The sequence below is a fragment of the Cherax quadricarinatus genome, chromosome 59 (assembly GCF_038502225.1).
Source record: "Cherax quadricarinatus isolate ZL_2023a chromosome 59, ASM3850222v1, whole genome shotgun sequence".
NCBI lineage: Eukaryota > Metazoa > Arthropoda > Malacostraca > Decapoda > Parastacidae > Cherax > Cherax quadricarinatus.
Window position 1 is genome coordinate 15,006,956 of NC_091350.1, and position 20,643 is coordinate 15,027,598.

General features: G+C 40.9%; 1 protein-coding gene across 1 annotated transcript in view; it reads right to left on the reverse strand.

The window, feature by feature from the left end:
- Positions 1-3,107: 3,107 nt before the first annotated feature.
- Positions 3,108-20,643, reverse strand: part of ABCB7 (ATP binding cassette subfamily B member 7) — a 178,017-nt gene continuing 160,481 nt past the window's right edge. The window contains exon 11 of the mRNA XM_070097822.1: positions 3,108-4,715. Within this exon, the coding sequence (XP_069953923.1) occupies positions 4,509-4,715 (207 nt within the window). The 3' untranslated portion in view covers positions 3,108-4,508. The remainder of the gene's footprint in view (positions 4,716-20,643) is intronic.

Below are 20,643 nucleotides of genomic sequence, written 5' to 3' on the forward strand. Positions count from 1 at the left end.
AATGGGCCTGGGCCAAAATATTATACCTCCAAGTTGTGTCATATGCCTTCTCAAGGTCAAAAAATATGGCAATAACTGAGTGATTATTCGCAAAGGCATTACGAACATACGTATCCAAGCGTAGTAAGGGGTCTATGGTAGAACGACCCTTACGAAAGCCATATTGACTAGCGGAGAGACTGTTGTGTGTCTCTAAATACCACACGTCGATTCACGAGACGTTCCATCACTTTGCAAACTGCACTAGTAAGAGCGATGGGACGATAGTGGGAGGCATCATGTCCTGTAGTACCCGGTTTGCGGAAAGGGAGAACAATGGCAGATTTCCACAGCTGGGGAAGAACTCCTTGTGCCCAAATAAGATTGAAGAGGTGTAAGAGGACTCCAAGGGCTGACCGATGTAAATGTTGTAACATACGAATATGAATGTCGTCAGGCCCAGCTGCCGATGATCGGCAAGCTGAGAGCATTGCCTCTAGTTCTTGAAGTGTAAAAGGCACATTATACTGTTCTTCACTGAGATAAGAAAAGGGAAGAGAAGGAACAGGAAGTGAATCAGTGTCCATTGAAGGTTTAGTCTCTGCAATATATTCTGAAATGGCTTCAAGTGTTTCTGAATTCAAAGATGTATGGGAGACCATATTGGAGATAGAAGGAGGAGGGTGAGTAAAGATTGGGACAGTAATGGACTGTACCAAAGTAGAGGGGGAGGGAAGAGTGTAAGGGACTGGAGATGAAGTGTGGGGGGGGGACAGAAGAGGCAGAAACCTGGGAGGTGGCAGAAGAGGGAGAAACTTGGGAGGGGATGGGGGTGGAAGGCATAGTACGAGGAGGAGGGTGAATCTCCACACTTGTAATAAAGCCAGAGAGAGGGGAAGAACTAGGTACAGAGACTGGAAAGGTAAAGTGTGGAGGTGGAAGAAGGGAAGGAAGGGGCAAAGAAGATTTGAGCAATGTGGATTTGTTGGACTTCTGAGAAGTAGAGGGGCAATTGGTATTAGGTGTCGTATGAGGTCTTGTCGATACTGGGGCTTGTGAGGAAGGACACGAAGATGTGAGAACAGACTGAGTTGTCAGGACGTCAGAGCCAAGGACAGCAAAAGGATTAGATGCCGTAGTGGCTATGGGAGGGGTAACAACAGAGGAGGCTGCAGAAGATGGGACCCCAGAAGTGGGGGGATGTTTGGAAACACGGGGTAGTCTCCCTTGGAGGCGGAGATGAGTAACTGCCATAGCATAAGGGAGACCTTCTGCCTCTTTGAGGCAACGGATTTCACGTTCATTTAAGTAGACCTGGCAACGGCGGGAGTACGAAGGGTGAGCTTCATTACAATTAAGGCAAGATGGAGGTTGACTGCAAGATGTATTAGAATGGTCGTCGGCACCACAGACTGGGCATTCGGCCATAGATCTGCAATATTTAGCTGGGTGACCAAAACGCCAGCAATTTCTACATTGTTGCGGTGTAGGTATCACCTTTCGAACTTGTAACCGATGTCCCGCGACATATACAGAGGACGGGAGTTCTCGGCTGTCAAAAGTTAAACGAGCCACATTGCAAGGGTAACGTCTTCCAGCTGTTCAAGAATGTCATTGCCACATGACTGGAAATTCTGTTGGACTATGGTATGGGGCAGAATGACAGTACCACTACAAGAATTGAGAGAAAGATGTTTTTCAATAGTGATAGGAGTAGTATCGATATTCGAAAGGAGAGAAAGATCATGAGCTTGGGTAGCATTCTGGACAGTGACGATGCGCGTACCGCTCTTGAGAGCATGAAATGAAATATCTCTACCAACATGACGCAGGAGCGCTTTGCCAATACTATGGTCAGAAAGGTAGGCAGAAGAAGAAGTCGGTCTTAAAGTAAATTTATTATTATAATCAAAAAGAAGCGCTAAGCCACAAGGACTATACAGCGGTCTTAAAGTAAAGAATTTAGTCCATTGTGTGGTCTTAAAGTAAAGAATTTAGTCCATTGTGTGGTCCGAAACTGGGCATGGAGAGGGAGTGCTTGAAGTGTCGGTCTTTTCCGAGTAGAATGGGAAGGTAACGAAGGAGCATCATCAGGAGATTGACGTTGGTGCTTAGGAGTAGGACCGGAGTTGGTCCGGCGTGAAATGGGCGGGCGATTTGAAAATTGCCGTACCGTAGAGGGAGAAGCCGGAAGCATAGTCAAAGGAGAGCGGAGTTCAGACAAATCGAAGGAGTCAGTCGAAGCCCCGGTACTTGAAGCGGGTGAGGAAACAGCACCAGCAAGAGGTACAGGAGTGTCCGAAGAGTGGTCTAAACACAAGGCAGGGTCAGAATGGGGTGCGGTATCAAGAAGGGGCCCGGGAGTAGTGGGTTCATGGATTGGGTTCTCCATGGTTAGGTTACTCCTTTGCTTTTTGTTTTTAAGAAAAAAAAGAAAATAAAATAAAATAAAAATAAAAAAGAATAAAAAAAAAGGGGGGAGCGGGGAGGAATAGTTCCCAGGAGGAATGAAAGGGCCGGAAATCTCCCTCCGCGCCCAAGAGGACCTCAGCACCGCTAGTAGCGCAGATGCAGCATGGAACCCGTGCCATACCCTACCCTTCATGCCAGTAAATCAGCAATCCGGGATAGCAACCTCACATCTGCCGAGCTACCTCGGTGGACAAAAGAGAGGGCGGATGGATATCCGCCACAAAGCATACCTCCTTCAGCCACCACCCCCGGAATCCGAAAGGTGGCTTCCAGAGATACACCCGTCGCCTAAAAGACACCCAAAGCTACTCCGGGATACCGGAGAGGGATCGGGACATCCCCAGGCGATCCAGATTCCACGGCAAACTACGCCACCGCCAAGAACCTCAACGGAATGGGATGGACCCCGGTGTCCTTTCCCCTACCTAGGAACTAGCACGCCTGTGGGAGAAATCCCAAAGGCCAAAAAGAGGAAGGGCAAAAGGGAGGGGTGGGGAGGAGGAGGAGGAATGGAAAAAGGGGAGGATGGGATAGGGGAGGGGAGAATGGGGGGTAATTAGGTTCGGTCTGAGGAAGAAGACCGACAGGTCTAATTCCTCAGACCAAAAAGCACTCCAGAGTGATTATTATTATTACTATTATTATTATTACTATCATTACCATCGACGTACCTTGTTCACTGAGTTTAACCATTTCTTAAGCTGCCACGATACACCAAGAATATAAACAAAGACGAACACACCAGCTAACCTTTTTACTGTGAACTTCTTTTGCACTTCTTCCATTTTCCTCTTGTTTTTCCACTTCCAAGTGCTGCTGCACTTCTAACTCTTATCTTCTACTATGGGATGCACAATAAAGTACAAATTTGTAGACAAAATATGTAGTCCTGGAGACTGCTTGATGCTGAGATGCATCACTAACCCTTTTACAATGAACTTTTGTACTTCCTCCTCTTGGAGGGAGCAAGGGGCTAGTAACCTTATCTCCTGTATAAATTACTAAATTTAAAAAGAGAAATACACAAATAACCCACACATAGGAGAGAGGAGCTTATGACGTTTCGGTCTGACTTAGACCATTTACAAAGTACAAGTCGGACTGAAATGTCGTCATAAGCTCCTCTCTCCTAGGTGCAGGTTGTTTGTGTATTGTTCCAGTCATGGTATTGTGCCTTTTTGTTATTTAAGAGAAACTTTCGTTTTTCTTTATGAGCCACCCTGCCTTGGTGGGATACAGCCAGTTTGTTGAAAGAAGAAGAATGTAGTCCTGCAGATTGTGATAGCTAGTATACCGAGTGGCTTTAGGAAGGGGATTCAGATGTTTGACGCTGAGACGGTGTGCTGCCCATTCATGACATAAGTTCTCGTACAGTACACAATAACGACTTCTCAGAGCCTGTCGGAGTTGTCGATAAACGAGTACGTCGGTAAGTGAGGAGAGGCTGTAAGTGTAAAGACAAAAATGTTCTGCTATCATCTGTAGCCACAATAAACTCACTATTTACTCCTTGAAAGCTTCATCTATTTGATTAAATTGTGGAAACATTGTAATATTTTGATTACTATCATAAAAATAGAAAAAAGTGGAAAAGATTTTCTTCAGTGAAAGATGAATACCATAAAAATAACCTTTATCCTCTACGGCAATATACAGTAGGACCCCTGTATCTGCAGGGGATAACTTCCAAGACCTACCGTGGATATGCAAAACTGTGGATAGTAGTGAACCCTACATATAAGTCATTTATTGTTTATATACACAACTATGATAAAGTTTATTTGGTAAATTACACATAATAAGTGGAGAATTAGCAGTTTTTCACTGATGGTAAGGACTTTGCAGCTTCTGTTAGGCTTTGAAAAACTGCCATCATCACTACTTTTACACTTTGGTGCCATGGTAAACCACGGAAGCTGGACCCACGGATATGGCTGTACTACTGTATGTCAAAGGAAAAATAATATAGATCTCAAACAATATAATGTGAATATTTTCAGTGACACATAAAGTGGCCCCAATTCCTACTGGTAAGAGACAACTTTAGTAAGCAGAATTTACTCTTGCTGAACATGGTGCTGTGAATTCCACAGTTTAGTATAATATCCATCTTGAGCAAGAAGGTGCTCATGTGTGCCACTCTCTGTGACTTGACCCTCATGCAAAACAAGAATTTCGTCTGCATCAATAACAGTTGACAAACGATGAGCAATGCATATTGATGTTCTTCCCTTTGTTGCATACTTCAGGGCACCCATTATATTCTGTTGGTTAAAAACAATGTTTTAGTTTCTTTAATAAGGATAATCAACAGCATACCATACACACGACATAAGCTAAAGATGAAAATTTATTGTGAATGTAGATGGATATCTCTCACTAGTGGCTGTGCTACTGTTGAGAGAATTTAGTCCCACAGATGCAATTACTTTTTAATTAATCTAATTTTTAAAATGCCAATGTCATATGTGGATCATCATAATACAGAACATAAGTCAGGGACCTACCATACTCTACTGGATTGTATAAGTTATATCGCTGGTGTTTATATTATGCTACCATAAAATATCAACAGGGATCACAGTACAGTAGGGAATCCTTTATCTGAAAATCTAAGTTTTGTGATGACCTGATGCACCACAAATGAGTCATTCAGTGCAAGACATGGTGGAGGCTCAATCTTCCATCTATTGAACCAAGACATACGAGCTTCAAATTCGTATTAGTGCCAGTTTACTGTCAGCAGGAATTACTCGCTGATTACCATGTGGTTTGTGCTCTATGGTATGAAAATACAGTGGACCCCCGGTTAACGATATTTTTTCACTCCAGAAGTATGTTCAGGTGCCAGTACTGACCGAATTTGTTCCCATAAGGAATATTGTGAAGTAGATTAGTCCATTTCAGACCCCAAACCATCCACGTACAAACGCACTTACATAAATACACTTACATAATTGGTCGCATTCGGAGGTGATCGTTACGCGGGGGTCCACTGTATTGCTGAAAATGTCGAAAAGGCCTATGGGTAATAGTGAAAAGAAAAAGAGGAAGCATTTATATAAGTATGAAGTGTCTGACTAAGGAGTCTGGCATTGAACAACCACCATCTACCACCTAAAGAACTAGAAAGACAAATTGTTGAAGTTCTATGCTGAAAGTGATGAACAGAAGTTAACAAAAATTAGTAAAACATGGAGTAAATTTGTCAGTGTTGGAGTGAGCGTATGCTGATCATGAAACAAGCAAAAATCTATCATGACAAACTGAATATTGAAGGTAACTGAATATTTAGCACGCTGGTTACAAAAATTTAAGAAAAGGCATGGCATTAAATATTTCAAGATTAGAAGTGATTAAAGTATCTGATCACGAAGCAGCAAAGAAACTCGTTAATGTGTTTACCAAGATTATTACTGATGAAAACCTAACAGCAGAACAAATCTACAATGCTGATGAGACATCACTGTTCTGGCATTAGTGCCCCAGAAAAACAATGACTACAGCTGATGAGAGAGCTCCTACAAGAGTTAAGGATGCCAAGGACAGATAAACTGAGATTAAGGTGCCAATAGATAACATGGTAAAAATGTGTGATGGACTTACTGAAGGACTAGAGAAGCAAGCATTCATAACAGAACAAGAAATCACGTCAGTGTATAAAATCAAAGAAAGACTGCTACGACAAAAACCACCAAGGCAGATAACACTGAAAGAAACATTAAAAAAAGCCATCCAGCACAGTGTTTCCTCATTCCTAGAGCATCCTCTTCAAGTCCCTCAACTGCTTCTAATGTTCCTCCTCAAAAGGATGTCATGGATGAGGTAACCCTCTCCCTCAAGTTTCTTAGACCTGGCACAGTTGTAGTGTCTGGGTTTGATCATGTTTTTTGGTATAGTACCTGTGCAGTACAGTACCATGTTTAGACTTGGGTCCAATTCCCTAGCTTCTGTCCCATTTTACAGATGCAAATACAGCCTCTCCTCACTTAATGATGGAGTTCTGTTCATAAGACCACATCGGTGAATGAATTCATTGCTAAGTGAGGAGCATACTATAATATACTTTTATACCTATAGTTTTATACCTTCGAAGAGCTGTGAGAGTTTGTCTACTCTCGGAGCCCGGCCATGGGCCAGGCACGTCTGGTGCTTGCCTGGTCAACCAGGCTGCTGCTGCTGCTGCTGGAGGCCCACTGCCCCACATATCCATCACAGCATGGTTGATCTGGCACCTGGTGAAGACACTTGTCCAGTTTCCTCTTGAAGGCTTCAACACTTGTTCCAGCCGTGTTTCTGATATCTTCTGGTAAGATGTTGAATAGTCTGGGACCCCAGATGTTGATACAGTGTTCTCTTATTGTCCCCACCGCACCCCTGCTCCTCACTGGGTTTATTTTACACTTCCTCCCATATCTCTCACTCCAGTATGTTATGGCAGTGTGCAGATTTGGGACCAGGCCCACGAGTACTTTCCAGGTATACAATATTATGTCTCTCTCTCTCTCTCTCTCTTCCTCTCCAATGAGTACACGTTCAAGACTTGAAGGCACACCCAGTAATTTTGGTGTTTTACTGGCTCAATGTGAGCCGTAAACGATCTTTGTATTTGTTCCAGCTCTGATATTTCTCCTGCTTTGAACGGGGCCATCAGCACTGAGCAATATTCTAAACGAGGGAGCACTAGCGATTTGAGGAGCGTCACCATCGGCAATATTTCTCGTTCTGAAAGCTCTCAATACCCACCTTATCATCTTCCTGGCTGTCGTGATCTTTGTCTTGTTATGGTCTTTACAAGAAATGTCGGCTGACATAATTATTCCCAGGTCTTTTATGTGTTCCTTTTGTTCTATTTGGTGACCCTCTTGAGTTTTGTATATAGTGTTCCTTTTGAGTTCTTCATTCTTTCCATACCTAAGCAGCTGGAACTTATCACCATTGAACATCATGCTGTTCTCCACTGCCCACTGGAAAACCCTGCTTATGTCTTTCTGTACTTTTTCAGTGTCCTCTACCGTAGTGACTTTCATGCTTATTTTAGTAGTTCTTTGTCTCCACAGACTCCTAAGTGCACCACTCACTCTTTTTCCCTCATCAATTCTATGATTCACCTCATCTTTCATAGACCCATCCGCTGACACGTCCACTCCCAAATATCTGAATACGTTCACCTCCTCCATACTCTCTCCCTCCAATCTGATATTCAATCTTTCATCACCTAATCTTTTTGTTATCCTCATAACCTTACTCTTTCCTGTATTCACCTTTAATTTTCTTCTTTTGCACACCCTACCAAATTCATCCACCAATCTCTGCAACTTCTCTTCAGAATCTCCCAAGAGCACAGTGTCATCAGCAAAGAGCAGCTGTGACAACTCCCACTTTGTGTGTGATTCTTTATCTTTTAACTCCACGCCTCTTGCCAAGACCCTCGCATTTACTTCTCTTACAACCCCATCTATAAATATATTAAACAACCACGGTGACATCACACATCCTTGTCTAAGGCCTACTTTTACTGGGAAAAAATTTCCCTCTTTCCTACATACTCTAACTTGAGCCTCACTATCCTCGTAAAAACTCTTCACTGCTTTCAGTAACCTACCTCCTACACCATACACTTGCAACATCTGCCACATTGCCCCCCTATCCACCCTGTCATACGCCTTTTCCAAATCCATAAATGCCACAAAGACCTCTTTAGCCTTATCTAAATACTGTTCACTTATATGTTTCACTGTAAACACCTGGTCCACACACCCCCTACCTTTCCTAAAGCCTCCTTGTTCATCTGCTATCCTATTCTCCGTCTTACTCTTAATTCTTTCAATTATAACTCTACCATACACTTTACCAGGTACACTCAACAGACTTATCCCCCTATAATTTTTGCACTCTCTTTTATCCCCTTTGCCTTTATACAAAGGAACTATGCATGCTCTCTGCCAATCCCTAGGTACCTTACCCTCTTCCATACATTTATTAAATAATTGCACCAACCACTCCAAAACTATATCCCCACCTGCTTTTAACATTTCTATCTTTATCCCGTCAATCCCGGCTGCCTTACCCCCTTTCATTTTACCTACTGCCTCACGAACTTCCCCCACACTCACAACTGGCTCTTCCTCACTCCTACAAGATGTTATTCCTCCTTGCCCTATACACGAAATCACAGCTTCCCTATCTTCATCAACATTTAACAATTCCTCAAAATATTCCTTCCATCTTCCCAATACCTCTAACTCTCCATTTAATAACTCTCCTCTCCTATTTTTAACTGACAAATCCATTTGTTCTCTAGGCTTTCTTAACTTGTTAATCTCACTCCAAAACTTTTTCTTATTTTCAACAAAATTTGTTGATAACATCTCACCCACTCTCTCATTTGCTCTCTTTTTACATTGCTTCACCACTCTCTTAACTTCTCTCTTTTTCTCCATATACTCTTCCCTCCTTGCATCACTTCTACTTTGTAAAAACTTCTCATATGCTAACTTTTTCTCCCTTACTACTCTCTTTACATCATCATTCCACCAATCGCTCCTCTTCCCTCCTGCACCCACTTTCCTGTAACCACAAACTTCTGCTGAACACTCTAACACTACATTTTTAAACCTACCCCATACCTCTTCGACCCCATTGCCTATGCTCTCATTAGCCCATCTATCCTCCAATAGCTGTTTATATCTTACCCTAACTGCCTCCTCTTTTAGTTTATAAACCTTCACCTCTCTCTTCCCTGATGCTTCTATTCTCCTTGTATCCCATCTACCTTTTACTCTCAGTGTAGCTACAACTAGAAAGTGATCTGATATATCTGTGGCCCCTCTATAAACATGTACATCCTGAAGTCTACTCAACAGTCTTTTATCTACCAATACATAATCCAACAAACTACTGTCATTTCGCCCTACATCATATCGTGTATACTTATTTATCCTCTTTTTCTTAAAATATGTATTACCTATAACTAAACCCCTTTCTATACAAAGTTCAATCAAAGGGCTCCCATTATCATTTACACCTGGCACCCCAAACTTACCTACCACACCCTCTCTAAAAGTTTCTCCTACTTTAGCATTCAAGTCCCCTACCACAATTACTCTCTCACTTGGTTCAAAGGCTCCTATACATTCACTTAACATCTCCCAAAATCTCTCTCTCTCCTCTGCATTCCTCTCTTCTCCAGGTGCATACACGCTTATTATGACCCACTTCTCGCATCCAACCTTTACTTTAATCCACATAATTCTTGAATTTACACATTCATATTCTCTTTTCTCCTTCCATAACTGATCATTTAACATTACTGCTACCCCTTCCTTTGCTCTAACTCTCTCAGATACTCCAGATTTAATCCCATTTATTTCCCCCCACTGAAACTCTCCTACCCCCTTCAGCTTTGTTTCGCTTAGGGCCAGGACATCCAACTTCTTTTCATTCATAACATCAGCAATCATCTGTTTCTTGTCATCCGCACTACATCCACGCACATTTAAGCAACCCAGTTTTATAAAGTTTTTCTTCTTTTATTTTAGTATCATTTGCAAATGATACAAAAGTGTGCCAGGTGTTTTTATCTATATCTACTATGAGGACGAGAAACAGCAGAGGTGCCAGGACAGTGCCTTGGGCTGCTTAGCTTTCGACCTTGATGATGCTGGATTTTGCCCTGTTCACTACTACTTTTGTGTTGTGTGTGTTAGTAACCTGAAAATCCATCTAACTTCCCTGTAATGCCCATGGCCCTCATTTTGTGCGCTATCACTCCATGATTGCATTTGTCAAACGCCTTTGCAAATTCTGTATAAAACACATCTACATTTTGGTCGTCTTCCAGTGCCTCCATAATTCTGTCATAATGGTTCAGCAGCTGTGACAGGTATGACCATGCTGGTTCAGGTTATGCTGGTTGTGCTTGTCCATGAAATTTGTAATATGCCATCTCATCACTCTTTCAAAGATTTTTATAATATGAGAAGTTAGGGCTATTGGTCTGTAATTTTTAGCTAGTGCTCTACTATCTCCCTTATGCAAAGGAGCTATGTCTGCACTCTAAGGCCTCCAGTATTTCACCTAGCTCTAAGCTCTTTCTCCAAAGAATACTGAGGACTCGTGCTAATGGTACTTTGCACTTCTTTATAAATAGAGCATTCCATGAATCTGGTCCAGGTGCTGAGTGAGTGGGCATGTTGTCCATTTCTTTTTCGAAATCAATGGGACTAGTACTACTGTCAATTGGTTGGTCTGCACAGCCGTCTGCTGGAGTGAAAAATATTTCTGCGTTTTCTACCTTGCTGTCATTTAGTGGGTTGCTGAACACTGACTCATACTGTTCTTTTAGGATTTCACTCATTTCCTGTTCATAGTCACTTTTTAATGTCACATTTGCACCATTTATAACATTTCTGGTATATTTTTAAATGTTCATACAGTAGTGTACTGTATACTGTAATAAACAGAATAGAGGAAATCAGCTCTAATATACATTATTTAGGTATGCATACTGGTCAGAGTACCTGTCGTAAGTCTGTGTCGTCAGTAACCAAGTATGTCACTAAGTGAGGAGAGGCTATATACAAATATTCCACAACCTAAAAAAAAAAAAAAAAAAAAAAAAAGCTTCCTGTCCCAAGCATTTCGGATAAAGGATTCTCAACTGTACAACATTACAGATACAATAATTAGTAGATTTTTTTACCACTCCCTCTACAACGCTAGGGGATGTCCAGAATGGTATCAGAAGTAACTAATCTCAGAAATTTATACTTAGGTACTTTTCTGATTTTTAAGGGGGATTTCTTTTTGTCAATACACATTTCAAAAGGTTTCACATGCAGTTGCCTGTGGGCAGAATAGTTGAACCATGTTATCACAAGAATTCTTAAAATAGAATATCTCTATGGTGGGCTGATCATTTCAGGGTGTGCACAAATTTCTCCAGTAAACACACCAATACAAAATTAAAAACCATTTCTCAAAAATGAAGCGGAACTTTTTTTTTTTTTAAGTGAACCTAGAGCTGAAACCAGGCAAGAGTCAGGTGTCAGTGTCAGGTGTTTAAGTACTATAGATGACAATTAAACATGCATTATTTTATTCCCTATTTAGATATAATTCAACACTAACAATGTATAACCAGAATATAATTCCACAAGTCTTGTGCATGCTTACTTGACTAATAAGAAACAAAACAGCCTGAGAAAGTATGTGAATACGAGAAACATGACTGTGCTGGGGCTGGCCCCAAGATGACATGGGCTGCTTTTGTAGCTCCACATTAATTAAAAATTGAGTTCTTCCTTCACTGCACATTTTTATAATACAGTGGTACCCTGAGTTTTGAACTTTCTTCGTTCCAAAGGCTGTTCGAGTGCTGTTACCGAACGAATTTGTTCCCATAAGGAATAATGTATATTAGATTAGTCTGTTTCAGACCCCCAAAAATGCACTTACAAGAGCACTTACAATAATATACTTGCATAATTGGTCAATTTGGGAGCAGTTCAAAACTCGGGGTACCACTGTACATATAGACACTATTTCTAGGTTGGTAAACAGTAATCACCCAGGAAGGTACTACCGTCCTGTAGTACCTCCCTGGTACTACCATCATGTAATTGTTTTACATGATGCTAGGATTGCTGGTGTCTTTTTTCTGTCTCAAACATGCAAGACTTCAGGTATGTCTCGTTACTTCTACTTACACTTAGATCACACTACACTTGCATGTACAAGCATATATATACACACCCTTCTTGGTTTTCTTCTATTTTCTTACTATATCTTACTAATTCTTGATGAATATGGCGATATACATTTTCTAAATTTAAATCCAAAAACCTTAAGAAAGCTATTCATCAGTTCTCACCAAACTAATAAAAAAAGCCAAACATTTGTACTACTCCAGCAGATTTACTGAAACAAGAGGAGATATAAAAAAGACCTGGAAAACACTCATATTCTGGGAACCCACAAACTGAAAAAAAAACAAGGATATTGTCCTAACTAAACCGAACGAAACACCACTGCATCCCATTGATACAGTTAACAAGATAAACCACTTCTTAACCATAGGATCTAATCTCACCAGTAAAATCCCAGGTACCAACGCCCATGCAAATGATTACTTAAATGGGAATTTCCCAAACTCCTCCTATCTTGCACCTACTGAGCCCACTGAAGTTACCACGATTATTAAGTGACTTAAAAATAATTCAGGGAATCTGTCTCATGTCCCACCATTAATGTACAAGCGAGTGGCCCATGTCCCTTAGCATGCTATTTCATTACTTTTCAACAAGTCACTAGAAACTAGCACTTTCCCAACACTACTCAAGACAGCAAGGGTTACACCAATACATAAAGGTGGTGACCCCACAGATGCTAACAACTATAGGCCAATATCAAACTTACCATTGCTATCCAAAATCTTCGAGAAACTTGTGCACAAGAGATTATATTTGTTTATAACAGCACAAAACATACTCAACCCCTGCCAATCTGGCTTCAGAAAAAATAAAAGCACCAATGATACAATTGTAAAAATGCTAGATCTGCTTTACATAGCACTGGAAAATAAGGAATATTCATTAGGACTTTTTATTGACCTAAGAAAAGCTTTTGACACAGTAGATCACAGCATCCTACTCCACAAACTTGACCATTATGGTACAAGAGGCCATGCACTTGCATATTTCAAATCCTACCTTACTAATAGGTATCAGTATGTCACCATTAAAGATACAACCTCATCACATGGCCACTTGATATTGGAACACCACAACGTATCACAACACCTGAAACCCGTTCTCTTTGCTGACGACACGACTTGTGTCATCTCCCACCCAAATCTTGCCACCCTCAACTTGGATGATAGCCAATAAACTTACACTTAACACTGACAAAACCTTCTATATTATGTTTGGTAACAGAGCAGGTGTTGCACAACTTAAGATCAACAACACTCTTATTGCCAGACATAATTCGTAGGCCTGCACCTCGACAGCATCCTGAATTTCAGCACCCATATCCAACACATAACAAAAAAAAGTATCCAAAATGGTTGGGATCCTCTCCAAGATACGTTACTACGTGCCACAATCTGCCTTTCTCACACTATACCATTCACTCATTAATTCCTACCTCACCTATGCTATTTGTGCATGGGGATCAACTGCAGCAACACACCTAAAGCCAAAAATAACCCAACAAAAAGCCGCAGTAAGAACAATCACGCAATCCAATCTCAGGCAACACCCTCCCCCCACTCTTCACAGATCTAAACTTACTCACTGTTCAGAACATCCACACTTACTACTGTGCTACTTACATTTACAGAACCTTAAATTCCAATATTAACCCTGACCTAAAACACTTTCTCGATAGTTGTGACATGACCCACAGGCATAACAGCACACACGAACATCTGTATGACATTCCCCGTGTCCAGCTAAACCTATACAAAAATTCAATGTACATAAAAGGGCCTAAAATCTGGAACACCCTACCTGAAAACCCTAGAACTGCAGACACATTCATCACTTTCAAAACTACCATTAGAAAACATCTTATCTCCCTGACACACCCCACCGTCAGCTAACTACATGAAAACTGCCTATTCTCTTGTATCATACTCACAAAAAACAACCTAGACCTTCCCTCAATATCTGTGATTCCTCACAATTCACACCTACACTCACCCAATTGACCATAAACATAGAAATATGTAACACAACTATTACCTAATGAATCTGAACTAGTCACAAGTTTGCCTGTGAGTCTCCAATATAGGAGCTTCAATAGAAACTATGTATTGTACCACAATAAAACCATTCACATTGCTAAATTTACAAACTGTAATGCAGATACTTAGCCTTAATACCAATATGCTCCTTAATCGGTACCAATATAGAGTTTTGAATTAATCTTAGCCTGCCCAAAATGCCTAGTCATGCTAGGTGTGATAGTGGCCCTCTCTGTAATTAGTTTCATATAATATGTAAACCACACAATATCCTGTAATATGTAAACCCCACATTGTAATCTTTATAGAGAATAAACTTGATTTAATTTGATTTGATTTAACAGCTGAAGCAATCTACAGAGTACCTCACTCCAATATGTACTCATTTAGTAAAAACCTAAGAAACATGATAACTGACACAGACATGAATAAACACCACCTGATACTTACAGGTGACTTCAACATAAACCTCATCCATTACCATGACCCACAAACAACTGAATTCACAAACACTATGAGCAACTGCTTACTTCTGCCAACTACAGTGGAACTCCGGTTTTTGTACTTACCAGATATCGGATGTTTCAGATTTACAACGCTTTTTTGGGCGAAATTTTGTTTCGGATGTCAGACCTCAATCCAGAATTGTACCTACGAGACACGTCCGCCTGCCCGGGGACGCCATCAGTCTGGCTTTGTCACTGGTTGAGTGAGCATTCATCCAAAACATTTCACAATTTTTGTGCTTGCTTATTGATTGCGACTGCGAAATAAGCCACTATGGGCCCAAAGGAAGTTCCTGGTGCCACCCCTCTGGTAAAGGGCTGAGAGAGAGAGGGGAGAATGTGCCTTCTTCAGTGATTCCACAATATGTACGATACTAAAGCAGCAGGAGTCGATAAGGCTATAGCACCAGCCAGAGATAAAGTGTAGCATTAACAGTGTAGCAAATAAGTTAAGCGATTAAGCAATAGAAAAAGACGACACAAAACTGAATCTTCCAATGTTGTTGGAGGTATATTGGCCACTGACAACATATGCAACCCTATGCATCTTACACCACCCTAAACCAATGCCAGCATCTCCTCTAAGGTAAGTGTAAATATTTCTTATTTATAAAGTGTAAATACACCATAAATTAAAATGTAAATATTTCTTATTCATAAATTACGTACAGTGTTTCAGTGTGACTAGTGGTGTTTCAGTGTGACTAGTAGTGTGTTTAGTGGTGACGGCCCACCACTATATGGCTTATGCTGTCAGTAGCCCTTGTAAACCCAACACCACCACCACTCCTCACATATGTAATGACATATTTTATTCATTCTACAGTATATATCATGTTTCTATGTTATTAATATTGTTTATTATGTCATATTAGATAAATTGTGATAGATAAATAAGCCATAGAGGTATGTAATATTGATTTAAATGTTCATTGATCCATTTCATTAGTGCTTTATACATACAGTAGGGCCCCACTTATATGGTAGTTTAGGTTCCAGGCTACCACCGTAAAGCGGAAATCGCCTTAAAGTGGAACACCCTTTTTTTTCCACTTATAAATGCATAGTGCATTTTTCCACTTATAAATGCAAAGTACATATAAATGCAGGTGCATTGTCCATTACTAGCAGGCACTTGAGATCCAATTTCTTTTCCAGGAGGTAATTCTTCACACTAGGGCCAAACACTTCATTGAACCACTTGACGAAAATTTCCCTCGTGACCCATGCCTTACTATATAGTAAGATTTCCAAAACACACACAATTTACTCTTCATAACATTGTTTTTCCTGAACACGCTGGGATTTTCAGAATGGTACACTAGTAATGGCTTCACTTTGAAATCCCCACTAGCATTAGCACAGAACATGAGAGTCAGTCTGTCCTTCATAGGCTTGTGTCCTGGCATTGCCTTTTCCTCCTGTGTAATGAAGGTCCTCTTTGGCATTTTCTTCCAAAAGAGGCCTGTTTCATCACAATTGAACACTTGTTCAGGCTTCAGTCCTTCACTGTTCATGTACTCCTTGAATTCATGCACATTTTTCAGCCGCCTTGTGGTCCGAACTGGCAGCCTCACCATGCCTTACCACACTGTGTATGCCAGTATGGTTCTTAAATCTCTCAAACCAACCTTTGCTGGCCTTAAATTCACTCACATCACCACTATTTTCAGGCAATTTCTTTACCAGATCGTTGTGCAACTGCCTAGCCTTTTCACAAATAATTGAAGTCATAAGAGTATCTCCTGCTAATTGTTTCTCATTGATCCACACCAATAATAACTTCTCAACTTCTTCGAGTACTGGTGATCTCATTTTTGTCAGCATAGTTACCCCCTTTGCAACAACAGCGTCCTTGATTTCCTTTTTCTTGGCCACTATGGAACATATGGTTGTGTAGGGTTTCTTATACATCCTGGCCAGTTCGGCCGCACTTGTGGCACTTTCATAATGTTCAATGATGTTTTTCTTAAATTCAATCGTATTTCTCACCTTCTTTACCACAGGCTTGGCATTAGGAGCTTTCTTTAGAGCCATGGTAGCTTTAGTACTTGCAAGCACTAAAATGAGTGGAATATTATGAAATATTTTGTAGGAGCACGTGAGGGGACCTTCGCTCACTGGTAAACAATGCCAGACTGGCCGCCGCCCCGGCTCACACCGTGCGTACGCGTCCCAGATGAACTACTGCTCACGAGTCAACCTATGATTAGCGAGCCCATGTTTATACGAAAATATCCCAATGATTTCCGAAATCTACGATTCCCGAGAACTACGAAAAGCGAGGGACCACTGTATACTCGAAAATTCTAGTGGCTTCAAATCAAGCAGGAGAAACCTGGTAAGCCGACATGTGAGAGAATGGGTCTATGTGGTCAGTGTGCGCAGTACAAAAAAATCCTGCAGCACACAGTGCATAATGAGAAAAAAAAAAAACTCCAACCGTGTTTTTGAATTAAAATGCCGAGTCTGAGGTGTATTTTTGTATAGTATTTAGGGTTGCAGTCTTCTTTTCTTGGTCTCATTTGATAGAATGGAAAACATATTATAGAAATAAAAGTGATTTTGATTGGTTTTACTATGAAAAGGATCTTGAAATGGAGTTCAAAGTGGCAGAAATGTTCGATTTTTGCCGATGTTCAAGAGTAAACAAATGACATCATTGTCCAATAAATGACCAACTAGCCATTCTAATATGCAGTCATGAATGGGTTGACATTATTTATACAATTATTGTATTATAATATTGCAGTAGTCTGCATAACAGTAAATCTTCTATTTTTTGTGTGAATAAAAATTCAAAATAGAAAGTAAGAGTATTATAACAGGGGCCTGGAGATGTGACTGATGAACAGAGAAAATGTTATTTTAGTGGCAGGAATGTCTGCATTGTTCATTCTGGACCCTATTTTGAAATTGAAATTTTTTAATTTGCATGAAATTGGCCAAACTGCCAATTTCTGACCACTTTATTGGGTAGTTGAAATCAGTAAATGGGCAGTTTCTTGTACTCATTTGATAGAACAAATGGAGTTCTAAAGAAATGGCTGTGAGTTTGGTGGACTGGAACAATGGAATTGGCCGAAAATAGGGCTCAAATTGGGCAAAATTGCTGATGCGTAACTGTCACTGAGGTCGCTAACTTCGCGAGAGCATAATTCCGCAAGTTTTCCATGAAATTTTGTACTTTTGGTGTCGTTATCATCAGGAAAAGATTCTCCATCATTTCATAAGAAAAAATATTTTTTTTTTTTCAAATATTTTTTGCAACACCAGGAGATACATCAGGATTTTTGTTGCGACAGTCAAAGGGTTAATGTGTACCTGCATGTCAGCACAGTGTGTAAGTTTATATAGGTACAGTACAGGTATACACAAGTATAATTATCAGAGTACAGTGGACCCCCGGTTATCGTAATTAATCTGTTCCAGAGAGTGACTAAATCCGAATCTGACAATTTCCGAATTAATTTTTTCCATAAGAAATAATGTAATTCCAATTAATCCATTCCAGACACCCAAAAGTATTAACTAAAAAAATTTTTTTTATAGATTATAAAACAATAATATCACACTTACCTTTATTGAAGATTCTTGTTGGTGTATGGAAGATGGGAGGAGGGGAGAGGGTTAGGGTGATGTTCCTCCACAAATGTTTGCACCTCACTCCACCTTGCACAGGTGTCCTTAATCTTTTAAGAAGGCACCTTCTTCCCTCTCTCTTTCTCCTCCTCTGAAGCAATTTCCTCAGCTTGTGTACAAACATAAGAAGGAACACTGCAGTAGACCTGCTGGCCCATACTAGGCAGGTCCTTCACAAACCATCCCACTAACAGAATCGTATTTGCCCAACCCAATTTTCAATCCTTCCCAAGCAATAGGCTTTGATAATTCTATTCACTCGTGCACAAGTCCCACTCAAATCAAATCATGTGTGTGGGGGAAGTACCCTGGCTGGTGTGTGGGGAAGTACCCTGGCTGGTGTGTAGGGAAGTACCCTGTCGTCTGGTGTGTGGGGGAAGTACCCTGTCATCGGGTATGTGGGGAAGTACCCTGTCGTCGGGTATGTGGGGAAGTACCCTGTCTTGTGTGTGGGGAAGTACCCTGTCTGGTGTATGGGAAAGTATCCTGGCTGGTGGTTGGGGAAGTACCCTGGCTGGTGTGTGGGGAAGTACCCTAGCTGGTGTGTGGGGAAGTACCCTGGCTGGTGTACATAAGAAAGCAGGAACAATGCAGCAGACCTGTTGGTTCATACTATGCAACTATACTATACCCAACCCAATGTTCAATGCTTCCCAAGCAATAAGCTTTGATAATTCTATTCACTCATGCACAATTCCCACTCAAATCAAATCATGTGTGGGGAGGTACCCTGTCTGGTGTGTGGGGAGGTAACCCTGTCTGGTGTGTGGGGAAGTACCCTGTCTGGTGTGTGGGGAAGTACAGTGAGGACCTGTCTTGGTATAGTGAGGACATGTCTAGGGTACTCTCTGTGGACTGAACCAAGATGCCCTCCATCGAGCAACTTTACCAGCAGCTTAAGGAGGAACTGAGGGTAGCGAAAATAAGAGATACGGCGATTGACTGAGGAAAACAAGAGGATTCGTAGAAGTTCTCCTGTTGTGAGTCCTCAAGTCAAGAATGGAACCTGGGCAGTGGCTGGACAGCATGGAATGAAGTTGATGATCAAGACGACAAATGGAAAGGTAGAAACGATGAAAAAGAAAGAGACTGCTGTGGAAACTGTTGTGGAAACATCTAATGCATTCTCCATGCTACCCGACGAATGTGAGTTGACTACTGGGAACGTCATGACGAATGACACCAAGGAAGGAAAAAAATGTTGTTGTTGGGGATAGCCAGGTTAGGTATATGGATAGGGCATTCTGCTTGAAGGATACGAGTAGGAGACAGAGGGTTTGCTTTCCTGGGGCTGGGATGGAGGATATTGTTAGCCGGCTTGACATCATGAACGGTAATGGGATCAATCCTATTATCTGCCTCAGTGCTGGAGGCAATGATGAAGGCAAGCATAGAAGTGAGGATTTAGTTAGAAGGTACAGGACAGCAACAGACATAATTAGAAAGAAGTGAGGGGATGGGGGCCCTGTTATATGTGGCATTTTGCCAAGAAGGGGTGTTGAAAATGAATGGTTGTCCAGAGCAATTGGTATTAAATGTTGGCTGGACAAGCACTCTAAGCATGATGCAGTACCATTCATTGACAACTGGGACCACTTCTAGGGTAGAAATGACATGTATGCCAGGGATGGGGTTCACTTATCTATAGCAGGTGTGGGTTTTCTTGCTAACTCAGTTGAGGGTGTGGTTAGGGCTTTAAACTAGGATTAGTTAGAGGTATGGGTTTAGAAATGGAGAATAATGAGAATAGATATATTGACTTTGGCTTTGATATTATGAATCTTAATAACAACAGTCATGGAGTACCACAGGGTAATGATAATTACAGAAATTGTGTAAAAGCAAAGGTGAATAGGAAAAAGGTGTAGAAGAAAATACATATAACTGTATTTTATACTAACAACTGAAGTGCAAAAAATAAGATTAATGAATTATGTTTGGCAGCAAGTGCTGGAACTTTGATGTCATTGCAATAACTCATATATTGTATGATTCCATGTGGATACATATACACTGGGAAGGGGGAAGGTGTTGCAGTATATGTACAAGAAAATATTAATTGTTGCATCAAAACAGGTATAAAAATAGATGGATTAGTAACAGAGTATGTTTGGGTAGAATTTGTAGGTCAAGAAAAACTAATTCTAGGTGTAATATACCGACCTCCAGGCTTGGATCACGATAGAGGAAGACTTCTTTGGGACGAAATTGTTAGGGCTTCTAGACACAATAATGTAGTGATAGATTATTTTAACTTCAGTTAAATTGACTTGACTTCTTTGACCAGTAATCTGG